The 14,012-nt window shown below is 45.1% G+C and overlaps 1 protein-coding gene across 1 annotated transcript; it reads left to right on the top strand.

Moving 5' to 3' along the window:
- map3k9 (mitogen-activated protein kinase kinase kinase 9) lies at window positions 1-13,924 on the top strand. Its single transcript, XM_071498477.1, has 11 exons — window positions 1-678; window positions 1,889-2,302; window positions 6,020-6,200; window positions 8,367-8,515; window positions 8,847-9,022; window positions 9,174-9,414; window positions 9,979-10,101; window positions 10,270-10,411; window positions 10,558-10,670; window positions 11,380-12,144; window positions 12,898-13,924. The coding sequence occupies exons 1-11, from the start codon at window positions 288-290 to the stop codon at window positions 13,350-13,352; spliced, it is 3,150 nt and encodes a 1,049-aa protein (XP_071354578.1). The 5' UTR covers window positions 1-287; the 3' UTR covers window positions 13,353-13,924.
- The last annotated feature ends 88 nt before the right edge of the window (window positions 13,925-14,012 follow it).

The raw sequence follows: 14,012 nt of genomic DNA, 5'->3' as shown, positions 1-14,012 counted from the left end.
GTCGGGCTGCGCGCTGAGGACCGTGCGGCCGGTGCTGTGCGCTCGATGGCGGCCAGCGGTGACTGAAAGGCGGCTGATGCGGCAGAACGGTGCCTCCAGTTTCCTGCGGGGTCTGTGTGCGGGATTAGCGGCTGCTTAGCTGTGTGTGTGTGTGTGTGTGTGTGTGTGTGTGTGTGTGTGTGTGTGTGTGTGTGCGCGGACGCGGGGCGCTCCGAGCCGCCTGCCCCGCCGGCCGCGTCAGGTGGATGCGCCTGCAGTGATCCAGGTCGCCCCTATGGATCGCGTCCATGGATGTCTTCAAACCCGCTTTGGACGATAGTTTGAGTCCCAAGGCGTGTGTGTCCTCCTCGGAGGAAGCAGAGGCAGATGTGTTTCGCTGGCCGGCGCCGCAGAATGGGCTCAGCGCGGCGCGGGATGCGGGACCCGCCGCGCAGGGCTTCTGGACGGCCGTGTTCGACTATGAAGCGACTGCGGACGACGAGCTCAGCCTCAGGAGGGGGGACCTGGTGGAGGTCCTGTCCAAGGACTCCCTGGTGTCGGGAGATGAGGGCTGGTGGACCGGTATGATAGCAGACCGGGTTGGCATTTTCCCGTCTAATTATGTGAGCAGAGGGAACGGCATTCCGGAGGAAATCCGGGACACCTCGGAGCAGCAGTACCCGGTGCCTCCTCTGCACCGTGAGTATCCCATTGTGCCTCATAACAGTACTAATGAAATGAGTGTGCTATCACTAAAACAGCACAGGGTAGCTGGCCTCCCTTGTCTTTTGTGAGAAGGCCACAGAAACCCATGCTGAGATGCTGTGTCATGGCAGGCGCAGCGCTCTCCTGTTGGCCTAGAAACAGGCTGGTCCAAGCATCCTCGCAGCCTCAGGACCATTATTCATCACACCGCCTGTCAAACAAACAGGCAGCCGCGGTCACCCCGCCTCAGGGCTCAAATTACAATGCACAATGTGTGCGGGCCTCCTCAGCAGGAACTGGACACGTAGACTACCTGCAAGTCCTGCACAGAGCACAGCCTCTTGTCATTAGACATAGCAGGGATCTGTGTTATGCTCTCTAAGGAAAGGATTAGCTTGGCCTGCATTCATTTATGGTGAGTTATAGTGATTGCATCATGATTGTGCTGCAAGAGAGAAGGAAATATCTAATAGTGCTTGTGAGAAACAGCATCTGCAGCTTAATGTGCGGCCAAGGCCTCAGAGAGATTCAGTAAGCAGAATGAAACGCACCTTCATGCCAGCAGACTGTGCTGTGAAGGCCAGAGTGAGAACACTCACTCTTCTTACTGCTTTTTGTGTGAGAAAATGATGCTCTGCAGAAACAACATCTTTCATGTACATTTAAGCATAGACAGGCTTCTAACAGCGTTTCACTTTTTTGGGTGGACCACTGTCTTTGTCGGCTTTCATGTCTTCAGAGGCAGCTGGCCTACTTTCACATACCATCCCACCTGAAATATTCATCAAGGTCAGTCTGCTGAACAGACTGTTAGGAATCCACAACAAGAACATTTGTAGCAACAGTATAAACACAAGTCTCACAGTGGCTCCTGTTCACATCATCACAAAGGATTGTCGTCTTTTCCACTCGTCCTTTTTTACCTCTCCAAACATCCCCAGCCAGATTTCAGGACAGTTGCTCAGCCTTGTGTAATAGCAGTTCCACCAGATTCTGAATTTGGGGCAGCAGGGCTGCTTAGAGCATCCTTCAACCGAATGACCTGGTTTTGGGATCCTTGTTAGCAGGCACTTGCCCTGCTGATGAGAAAACAGTGAATTCTTGGCTCTGACCTCTAATGTCTTTGAAGCAAAACTGGAACTGCACTTTAAAGATGAAAATGATGTCAGCTCTGTCTGTAATTCACTCTGTCGTCTCTCCTCAGTCCTGGAGATCGATTTCTCAGAGCTGACCCTGGAGGAAATCATCGGGGTGGGCGGTTTTGGGAAAGTCTACCGTGCAGTGTGGCGGGGCTCAGAGGTGGCAGTGAAGGCAGCACGACGGGACCCCGATGAGGACCCGGAGCAAACTCTGGAGAGCGTGCGTCAGGAGGCCAAGCTCTTCGCCATGCTCAACCATCCCAACATCATGGCTCTGCTGGGGGTGTGTCTGCAGGAGCCCAACCTGTGCCTGGTCATGGAGTTCGCCCGGGGCGGCCCCCTCAACCGGGCCCTCGCTGGGAAACGCATCCCTCCCTGCACGCTGGTGGACTGGGCCGTGCAGATCGCCCGGGGCATGCACTACCTCCACAGCCAGGCCATCGTCCCCATTATTCACCGGGACCTCAAGTCCAGCAACAGTAAGAGTCCCTCCTCTCTGTGTGTTGTTGACATCACGTGGTTATTTCAGCAGTGGAAGAAAACGCTTTATCTCAGAGGTAACGTTCTTTGTGAATTTATATCAGGATCAACAGAACATGAGTCAGTTCCAGTTTCAATGATTTCATAATCTTTTAATTTTGTGATTGTTTTCTTGATTTTTGTGTAAAAATAAGCAGCAAAATAGCAAAAAAATATCCATCACACTTTCCTAAAGACCATGGTGATGTCCTGTCCCACCAACAGTCCAAAGATATTTAATTTTCAATGGTATAAAACAGAGAAAAGCTACGAAGCCTCACATTTGAGAAGCTGTTTGACAAGGTAAATCAGTCATCAGAAGAGTCACCAATTAACTGGATGGATTTATGACCTGGTTATTTCAGCTTTAGTTGCGTGTTATTCTCTGTTTTGCATCATTGTCGATTTACTGTGGGTATTTAGTCAGACATGAAGAAACAATTTTGAAACATCATTGTGGTTTCTAGCAATGTTTGGTGGCCATTTGTTGCTATTTTTGTATAAGGTAAATTATAACCTGATTGATCAGTAATATTAATGCTTGTTGCCCAGTCTTTAGTGTTTTTAGTGCTTCTGTAGTTTAATGCAGGGAGGAAGATCAACTCCGAACCAAATCGTTTTTTGAAACAGAAAACCTTGCACAGATAAATCATGGTCATTTTGGGCTGTGGGACAGTCAAAATGACTTCATGCACCTTTAATATATAATATAAACTATATTGAAATGTATCACATGATGCTCTGACCATGTTAAACTAGTTGTGATTTGCACTGACTATATATAATTCAGAAATGAGAGCAGAAAGGAAAAGGAGTTTGCATGTATGTTTGTGGAGCAGCTGTAATCTTGCATTTTACCCAACTGGATCCCCTAAATCCCAAGCCTATTACTGAGGATTTGCCCAACGCTCTGCCCCAGCAGCCTCGCTACTGGAGGCTCCGCCAATACATACAGCCAGCCTCTCTCCTGCCATTGGCCCGTTCTCTGGTGATCAGCTCAGCCACTTCACTTCCAATAGGCTGCTTTAAAAGTGTTAAGTCGGTCTAACTAGTTGCCATCCTGGGCTCTGTGGGGAAAACCCATGCCCTCTTCACGGTGCAGGACAGTGCAGCATGCCAGTCGACTCATGCAAGTGTCTAATCCACAGGGTTGCTTTCCTTTCTCGTCTGTTACACCATATATAGGTTATACTGGAAGAGGTTGCTTTTCTGTTCTGCAGCATTGTGGGAGCTGTTAATGCATTATATGAAAAAGGGATATATTTCACATCTGTTTGATTTGCATCAGTTTAGGAAATCTCCCATGACCTACATTTTAATATTAAGCAAGCAGGTCCTTATGGGGACCAGACCCTGTACTTGAGAAACTCTGCTTTAATCAGTGGTTACAGAATTTGTTCAGGACATATGTGTACTGTCAGGAGGAGGATGTGGGTTTACTGAGACCCCACCCTGTGATGCATCACTGTGGTAGTGAAGTGGTTGGTGGCAGTTTTAGAAAACTAAGTCCCTAAAAAAAGATTTCTTTCTTGCATCTTTGAATCTTTTCTCAAATGCTCATAAACAGATATTTACCCACTTAACAGTTTCATTCATAGCCGTGCTGGTGTTGTGGGTCTGGGGATGGCAATATCAGTCAACCACGTGGTCCAGAGTGAAATTTCACAATAATCTTTGGATGGATTGTCATGAAATTCTATACAGACATTCATGATTCCCAGAGGAAAAAACCTGCTGTGTAATTTAGTACAGATATTCATTTCACCCTCAGGATGAACTGTAAAAACCTCAGCGAACCCTTGAGTTTTCATCTTCAGGGCGAATTTTAATGTTTTGGACCAAATGCCTTCAAAACTAAAAACGTTCCAATCATCTGTATTTTGTGTTTAGTTCTAATTAACAAATATTAGATTCAAGGTCAATTTAATCGTAAAATCACTGAAATTACAGTGCACCCATCCAAATCATGTAACACCGACTACTAACACCTGAAATAAATATCCATCAAACAGCATAAAACTACTGACTGAATGTAGTTTATTTAGTTAGGGGTTGAATGTTTACCATGTACTAAACTAAGATGATGAATGTGAAAAACATTATAAATATCAGCGTGTTGGTGTTGCTATTTGAAGCATGTTAGCATGCTAATGCTAGCATTTGAGCCTGAGTGCTGCCACAGAGCCACTGGGACAGCTGCAGACTCAGTTTTGCTGCTATATGCACCTAATCTGAAAGCATGGCTGCACAACACGCCTCAGCCATTTGATCGAAATATGATTTAATGCATGCTAGTGTCTTTTTTTTTTTTTTTTTTTTTTTTGGTTAAAGATCTGACAAGTTGATCTTACTAGGAGAGAAAAAAAAATGAGGAAACCGATTACGCTGAGAAAACTAATCATAAATAACTATTAATACTTATGTTTACTTTATATCCACTTTTGAAGTTTACTTAAAATGTATTTGTATTTACTTAATTTTATGACTTAAGCTTAAAAATGGCAACTAAAATGAACTTTTTAGCTCTCTTTTAAAGTGTAAATCCTTGCTGTAAATCCTGTGGCTTTTCTGTAATTTATGCTTCAAAAATAGAAATTTGTTTTGGAAACCAACCAAATAATTCTGTCTTCTCTTTCTCAGTTTTTATTTGTGTCCCACCCAGCAGTTCGTCATGTAGCGGGCCTAATCAGTTAATCCTCTACAGTTTTGTTTGTACCGTGAAGAGATAGCTCACCTTCAGCCTTTTAAACAATCTCTGCTGCATCCTATTCAAGTAACATGCCATTTGGCAGATGCTCTTATCAAAAGCACTGTGCATTACAGTGAGTGCATACATTTGGAGCATGATTGGCCTCAGGGGGAATCAGCTGTGTTTGTTCCATGCTGCAACTCTTGAGCTACACAGGAGCAGGATTTACTTTAGCCACATGTTTGCCTCAGTAGCAACAGAGCAGCAGATGAAGGGGCGCTTGATGTGCACCGCAGCCTGCAGACACACCCTCTCCACTGGGCACAGCCACAGCAGATGGCCCAGCATTGTAGGGCTGAATGGGGGGAGAGAGAGAGAGAGAGAGAGAGAGAGAGAGAGCATGTGGTTAGGAGGAGCCCGGCTTTGCTTGCGCAATTTGGGAATGGGTTGTGTTTTAGAGTGAATGGGTGTGTTGTAGTCGGTTTTTTCTGAAGTTTAACTGTAGTATCAGTGTTTGTTTGGGATGTTCTCTTGTAAAAATACGCAGTGAGATCATTAGCATCGATCAAGGTCGGTGTTTTTCATCTCTGCTTCCCTGTGTTGTAGTGGCTCACTGTTTCTTGGTTTCTCTGTTCTCTCTTTTTCTCTACTCTGCTTTTATCCTTCCACTGCTTTCATCACGGCCTCCCACCAACCGCACCCTGTTTTGTTCACCCACCATGTGTCTGATATTTGCGTTTCAACATGCATTGTGTTTTTATCGTGGGACTCCTGCTGCTGCCTTCCCCAACATTTCAATCCCGGTGATGATTATCTGAAACCTTTTTATTTTACCGTCAACGCTCCTGCAAATTTACACAAATTCCCCCCACATCCTCCAACCTCCTCCTCATCCCCCAACTGAAATCCCCCCTCCACTCCCACCTCCCCACCTCCCACCTCCTATCACTTCCCCCTCCACCATTGCCGACCCACATATCCGCTCCAGTCCTAATCCTCGAGAGGGTTGAGATGGAAGACCTCAGCAACAAGACCCTGAAGATCACAGACTTTGGCTTGGCCCGAGAGTGGCACCGCACCACCAAGATGAGCGCCGCCGGCACCTACGCCTGGATGGCTCCTGAAGTCATCCGCTCGTCTACGTTCTCCAAGGGTAGCGACGTTTGGAGGTGGGCAGAGGAGGGGGGTTTATGCAGCAAACACACTGCACCAGCTTGTAGAAGTGGTCTGAAAACCGAGCCAAAAAAGACAAGCAGTTTATCCACCAGGCACAGGAAAAAAGTTCAGCTCCGGCAGCAGTTTCCATAGCAACAAAGCAGAGACACAGAGCAGGACAGAGTGTTGCGTTTTATGTGATGAGTACAAAACTAGAGTAGGCTAAAGAGTGCATTAACTATAAATATACTACACTGAACATCAGGTTTATGAACACAGGCAGCAGGAGGAGTCAGCATGGAGAATCTGCTTGATTTAAATCACAGCCAGATACAATCTATTGTGTTAAACAGGATATTTTAATGCACTTCTTTGTCTATTTTAATATGCAGAGGTTTTATTTGTCACATGCTTGTGTAATATATGCAGTGAATTCAAGGCAGTATGCTCCTGAGGCTGTGCTAACAAAGGCTAGTATGCAAAAATGTAAAATGATAGATAGATACTTTATTTATCCTGCAGGGAAATTATTGTGTCCAGCAGCTCATGTACATAAAACACTACAGCAAAGCTGCAAGGGATTAATGGAGGGCAGTTTCAATTAAATATAATGTATAAGTCAACATAATTTCTGCAGAGGTGATGCTCATAACTACACAGATGTACACATTGATTCATCATTTTCATGTTCTGTGTGTCAATTGTGATGTGATTTGTTAAAGATTCAGTCTCGTGTTATTACTGCAGCTGAGAAGACTGGTAGATTCATCGATTAGTCAACAAACAGGAAGTTAATCCACAAAACCTCATAATCTTTTAAACCTTTGATGGTTTTAGCTTCTTAATTGTGAAGTTTTGCTGTTTATCATTGTTTTACATTATAGCAGCAGAATCCTATGTCTTTGGTTTTAGTTCTGTTGGTCGTACTACCCAAGCAATCTGAAGACGTCACCGTGGGCTCTGAGGAACTGTGATGTGCATTTTCTTTTATAGACCTGACACTTTGTGGATTAAACAAGAGAATTAATGGCAGGCTAATCAACAATATTAATAACTGTTAAGTTCAATGCAAGTTAAACCTGCTTTCGATAAGTTTGAGCCAAACAGCCTTTATGCTGCAAATCAACCTCATAATGTATCTGTTGTAAAACCACTTACTTACTCGCTGTCTGATGTAGGTATGTAATGCAAATGTGCTTCAGTTGCACACTCCAGTGATGCTCTGAGATACATAATTTGATGCTTTTATGCCATGTGCCATTTTTCTTACACATGCAGCAGCACCAGTGGCCCAGCCTGGCTGTTGCTGACTGAATGTGGGGTTTCCCTCTAAAACAGGATTAAAGTGATCAGTGAGAGCCGAGAGAAGGCAGCTGTGCATTGAAACAGTCATGACAGGAAGGTGGATGTGCTAACCAGGGAGGAGGGACTACTTTGTCTCCCCAGTCAATTCTGCTACAGTAGTGTAGAGTAAACCTTGGTCAAAAAACAACCCTAAATCATTTTTTCATGAGTTTTGCATAAAAGAATCCCATGTACACCATGAAGTGCAGACAGTCACATCAGAGCATTTGAACCTTATTTTTATAAGAATTATTTCCATGTGCTCTTTGATCCAGGTCTGTCGTCTGATCGGCCACATTTGCCAGATTTTGGATAATGATTTTTATATGACAGCAGAACAACTGCGCACACAGAATCTGTGACATTCAGCCCAGATTTGTTTGATTTCTCCTCATTTACCGAAGCTCATCGATGAGTGGCTTTGGCATTACTCATGAATCTGTCAGCTACTGCACTTCTCTGTTGGCATTTTCTTACTTGAACCTTTCCTGTCTCGCCGTGGTATTTAAACAATTAGAGCCCAAAATAGAGCCATTCTAATCCGTGTCTGACATTTATTCAAATACAGTAGATCTGCTGAACATTCACTCTCTTCGTCAGCAAACATCCTGCTTGACATTCATATATTCATACACACATTTACCTTTATAACAGATTGTCAGATATTATGCAGTAAGTAACTTTGCACTTATATCAAACCTCTTGTCTCAGTGGGATATTGTAGCATCATTGGAGGCACACTATTTGAAGATATATATCCAATATGACTGAATTATTTATTATAATCATTTGGTTTGTTTCTTTTTTTGTTTTTTGTTTTTTTTTTAACTATAAAGTTACGGCGTGCTGTTGTGGGAGCTGCTGACTGGAGAAGTTCCATTTCGTGGTATCGATGGTCTCGCGGTGGCTTATGGAGTGGCAATGAACAAACTTGCTCTGCCCATTCCCTCTACTTGTCCTGAACCCTTTGCACGTCTCATGGAGGGTAAGAAAGAGACAGATAAATATCAATATTTGCAGCTCAATAAGTTATTATCCTCCAAACTTGCAACTTCTGCAAGACTGTGTCCAAACATGTTATGTATGAGCCAAAAAGATACCATTGAACATTTATTATTAAAAATTGAGATGTGTAACCACAAGATTATTTTGTGTTCATCCACTGCGGCAAGAAAAACCTCTGAAATATGAAAAATGACTTGCATCAAAAAACCAAACAGAATATTTGATTACTTTCTGGAGCCATTTGAAGTGCCAAAAATAATTTTTGCTTGAGGAGAAGTTGGCCTGAGCCTGATTCTAATCTTTTGCCACAGACTGCTGGAGCTCAGACCCTCACTCCCGCCCACAGTTCACGTCTGTTTTGGACCATCTGACGACCATTGAGGAGTCGGGTTTCTTTGAAATGCCAGCAGAGTCCTTCCACTCTCTGCAGGATGACTGGAAACTGGAGATCCAGGAGATGTTTGATCAGCTGAGGACCAAGGAAAAGGTAAAGATGAGAGGTTGACTTTATGTAATTAAACCTCCGGCTCTTCTGTGATGACATGCATATTATAATCTATGTGCATTAAGAAGTTTAAAGTTGGAAGATGAATGCAGGTGTTTTACAGGTTTCAGCTGTTTTTTCCTCGTTTCCCCAGGAGCTGCGATCGTGGGAGGAGGAGCTGACCCGGGCGGCGCTGCAGCAGAAGTGTCAGGAGGAGGCGCTGAGGAGGCGCGAGCAGGAACTGGCCGAGCGGGAGATCCACATCCTGGAGCGAGAGCTCAACATCATCATTCACCAGCTCTACCAGGAGAAGCCTCACGTGGAGAGCAGGCAGGGCAAGTTCCGCCGCAACCGCCTTAAACTCAAGGATGGGAACAGGATCAGCCTGCCCTCAGGTAGTGCAAACAAGCTGTGGTGCTTCAGTGTGTGTCGGTATTCATGGGTTTTCAGTCTGAGCCCAACTTAAAGCTGGGATATTGTGACAAGATATTGGTTCTCATAAGCAGGTTTTACTCTAAATGTTGCCTTTGCAGGATCTTAAAGGGTCAGATAGTCCTGATATTTTTATAAATGTAAATATAAACTCAATCCAACAATTCATCGAGATCAGCTGTGTGTCCACTAGATGCTGTGAATGCAGGACAAATGAAAATTAGACTGACCAGCTGACCTCACAACTTGTCAGAAATTGTTGTTGTCCTTTTTATTAATAAAGAAAATAAACAAAATCAATGTCAGTGGTCTGTTTTGGGCAGATGTCATGTGACTCATGTTTAGCTTTGCTTTACTGTTTCTCTTATTACGGTACTCTATCTTGTTGCTATGACGTCTCTTCACTGGAGATATCTGCATATTCACACAGGGTCACTGCCTGTATATATTGTATAATATACAGTTTGCAATTTGCAAAGAGTTAGCTTACATTTTCTTGGAAAAATAAAATTTATTTTTTTTTTTAGATTTTCAGCATAAAATCACAGTGCAGGCATCTCCCTCCCATGACCGGCGGAGGAGTTTGCTCAGCAGCGGTTCCAGCCCTCCAACCAGTCCACCGATCCTGCCCCGCCTGAGAGCCATCCAGCGTAAGCATCTAATATTTAACATCTGAGTTTTATTAATCATTATTACCATGGAGCACAGAGTTTGTGTCTTCTTTTTTTGTGCTGTTATTATTCATCATTAACCATTTAACCTTTGCCCTTTGATCTCAGTTGTCTAATGGTTCCCTGCACTAATCTCTTGTTTTGCAGTCACTCCGGGGGAGGGGTGTACAGCCTGGGGTCGCAACACAGGTTTTCAGCAGGATGATGAAGAGGGTGAGAGGAAGGGGTCCAGGAAGAAAGGCAGAGCCCGTGGGTGTGGCCAGTACAGGGAGCACAGCGCTGATGCCAGGTGAGAGGACTGGAGATGTTATCACTCCACTTTCTTAGATAACATTAATCTAATGTTTTAATGTAACAGGTCAGATCACATATTGGAATGAAAAAATGTCACTGGAAAAAAAATCTGAGCTTGGTTTTGATGAATCTCCCTGATAGCGTGAAGCCGCCCCACGAGGGCAGCAGGCAGCGGTCCTGCAGCGCCCCAAACCTTCGCAGATCCCCGAGACACAGCCCAGCGGTGCCTGGAGTGCCAAGCCTTGTGGAGATGGGTAAGCAGGACCAGTTTAGCGGGTCTGTTTTGTCTGGCGTAGAAACACGCTGCATGATGAGCTTAAGGTTAAAGAGGTGGCAGACTGGCTGGAAAAACATGGGAGGAAGGAAAGTGAGTGCGTAAGATGCTTCACTCCCACATGGCTCTTAGTGGTTGATGTGGGAAACTCACAGATGTGCATGTTTGCAGCTGCATGAGCGTAAACAGGCCGTTGCTGAAAAAGGATCTTGCGCGCTCAGCAAACCGAACTTGGACGGATGGAATTCAGGCTTCTTCATGTGTGAGAACTGCTGGTTGTGTGTGTGTGTGTGTGTGTGTGTGTGGGGGGGGGGGGGGGGGGGGGGGCTACTATATTAATGGGGTCTGAAAACCAGGAACCCACTGTTCTTGTGGGGTCAGACAGCTTTGTGGGGACCCAAGTGCTGGAGCCTACGTGTTTAAATGGCTGTTTCAGGGTTAATACTTTGTTTTAGGGTTAAAATTGGGGTTTAAGTTGGGGTTAGGGAAATGGTTGGAGTAGGCATTCAGCTTTGATGGTAAAGGTTAGAATAAGGGGAATGCATTATGTCAAGGAGAGCCCCGAGAACATAGTAAGACAAAGGGATGTGTGTGTTCACAAATACTCCACTGGTTTGATATGTGCATGAGTGTAGAAGCTTTATGCGTCGACCAAACTGATATTGACATGTGAATGATCCTGTTTACAGAAAATGAAGATTGCTGCTTCACTACTGAGCCAGGAGCAGCTCCTGGTCAGTCCTACCTCTGCATTCCCTTCCACAAGGAGGGTCACTCAGCTGCTACCGCTGACAGTGATGGAGATGAGTACTGCCCCAGTGGCCAGGTGCCAGAAACACCACCGTGCAGGAAGAGCCCAGCAGGGGGGCGGCGCTCTGAGCTGGTGCTGCTCGGCTGTGGAGCTCTCCTGGCAGCCGTCGGACTGGGCTGCAATCTGTTAACTATGGCTCAACCGGAGGAAAGCATTAAACCACGATGGGAGGGCTTCTTCCACAGAACAGGGGGGCAGAGGCGAAGCACCAGCCCCCCGACTCGCAGACTGTTCCGGCGGGAAAGCCCGCTGAAGCCCTCAGCGCCCTCGTTACCAGAGCGAGGTCTACCCTCTTCATATACACTGCTGTCCTTATCATCAGTGTCTGACTGCAACTCCACCCGCTCCCTGCTGCGCTCCGACAGTGAGGAGTTGTTGGTCTGCCGCCCTGCCTCGCCGCCCGCACAGCCCTCTGTCCAACTACAACATCGGGCCATCCACACCCCTGTCAACCCGCTGGTCAACACCCACCTCGAGAGCTTCAAGCGTAACCCCCGCCAGTCTCTCACACCCACACATTTACCCTACGGTCCAAGTTCCTCACGTAGCCTGCATCGAACACCGTCAGACGGAGCCATCAAGAAAAGCTGCCCACCTAATAATCTAGAACCATTGCCAGAAAAAACAGCGTTACAGAACCCAGGTAAAGTCTCTGTTATTGGGTTCTTTAGGTTTCAGCATGTCTAACTGGTCCAGACCAAAATATCTCAGCAACCACTGGATAGATTGTCATGAAATTTGGTAGAGACAGTCAAGGTCCCAGATGATGAATCTTAAGGACACTGGTGATCCTCTGACTTTTCTGTAGCACCATCACAAGGGTCACATTTCTGGTTTAAGTGAAATGTTTTGACAACTATTGGGTGGATTTCCATGAAATTTGGTACAAATATTCAGACAGACTTTCATGTTTCCCTCCAGAACATCTGGTGATCCATCATCAGGTTAATGTTTAAATTTGTCAATACTTTGGTTTATGACCAAATAAATGACATTCCCACCAGCGCCTGCTGTACTTTGTGTTAGGTGTTAGTTAGCAAATGTTAGCATGCTGTTATGTTAAACTAAAAGGGTGAACATGATGAACATTATACCAGGTAAACATCTGCATGTTAGAATTGAAATTGTGAGCATGTTAGCATGCTAATGCTGGTATTTAGCTCAAAGCTCCGCTGTGCATAAGTACAGCCTGGCAGAGCTGCTCGCATGGCTGTGGACTCTTCATTTATTGCTCTTAGTCTGTTGTTTTTCTCTGACAGAATGAAAGAAACTGCATTCACACTGTCTTGGGTAATCAAAACTCTCCACAACCTCAATCAAAGTATTAATGCTGTGTTTACTAGACATATGATGTTGGCTTTTCTCTTTTATTTTCCTTCTCCTTTTCCCACAACAGGTGGCTTCAGAGGTTTAAAAGAAGACTGTCACGAGGTCCCTCGGCTCCCTGATCCCAATGTTGTGTTTCCTCCAACGCCTCGTCGTCGCTGTGCTCCTGAACGCCCCAAAACCCTGGACTTTGTAGCCCGGCCTCGGCCTTCACCTCGGGCGCGCTGCGATGTGTTTTGGCCGGAGGCAAGGCCCAGGGGAAATGGACAAAACCTGGGAAACGGCGAGTCCCCCGCCCACACCTCCAGCACAGAGACTCCCCCCACTGTAGAGTTCGGGAGAGACCCAGCAGTGCTGCCCACCCCCATGGAGGCCCCGACGCCCTACTCCCCCCGAAGAAATGAAAACCTGTTGGATCAGCAGGATGAGGGACAGTACCGGGATGGAACCGTCCCACTCTGCAAACCAGAGATCAGCTTTCCCAAAGACTCACCTTACCGCTACAGACCTGGGTTCTGGTCCTAACTCGGCCCCAGCCCTTCACTGGTCCAACACAAGGAGGGGACTGTCCTTGCTGTTGGCCTTCGGACTGTTACAGGTCTGGGTCAATTAGTATTTAAAAATTGAGTCATTTTTAGCTTTAATTGGTACCTAATGAGGGTGGTTCATCTTTCTTCATCTACAATACTGTCAGTAAATTACAGGTAAACATTAACTGTGAATATTTAACCTTTCTGACTTTTGTTGTATCGCCATTTGTGACAAAAATCCTCTAATTTGGCATCTGAAATTACAAAAACAAACCATGGGAAGTATTTGAAAATATAATTTGACCCAGGTCTGGTTGTTAATGCATTAGAAGGGCAGAATAACCATTTTTCTTAACCTTGTCATTTGTCATTCAGGATGTTTTTTTCTCTGTGGGGAATGAACAGATGGAAGGCTTTGTAGCAGAATGGCATTGACAGATTCACAAAGCTTTACATACTTTTCCTAATTTTAAACTTGAGTTGAAAGATTGTGCATTTAATGAAGTGCACTTTTGGAAAGCATCATGAATGTAAAGCTTCAGGTTTTTTCCAAAAAAAAAAAAAAAATCGTTTCTGATTATTTGTAATTTGTTTGTTAAAATTGTGTTATTTGAATTAATCTTTATCTCCTTTGCTAGTAGCTGATGAATTCTTG

Source organism: Trachinotus anak, unplaced genomic scaffold, assembly GCF_046630095.1.
Source record: "Trachinotus anak isolate AG129_WGS33_773 ecotype Australia unplaced genomic scaffold, CSIRO_AGI_Tana_v1 ptg000015l, whole genome shotgun sequence".
Lineage (NCBI taxonomy): Eukaryota > Metazoa > Chordata > Actinopteri > Carangiformes > Carangidae > Trachinotus > Trachinotus anak.
This window is presented reverse-complemented; position numbering and strand designations above follow the sequence as displayed.

Coding starts and splice junctions, on each gene's coding strand:
- map3k9 (XM_071498477.1), top strand. CDS start 288: ATGGATGTCTTCAAACCCGCTTTGGACGATAGTTTGAGTCCCAAGGCG. Junction 9,023..9,173: donor AGCTGAGGACCAAGGAAAAG/GTAAAGATGAGA, acceptor TCGTTTCCCCAG/GAGCTGCGATCGTGGGAGGA. Junction 10,102..10,269: donor CCGCCTGAGAGCCATCCAGC/GTAAGCATCTAA, acceptor CTTGTTTTGCAG/TCACTCCGGGGGAGGGGTGT.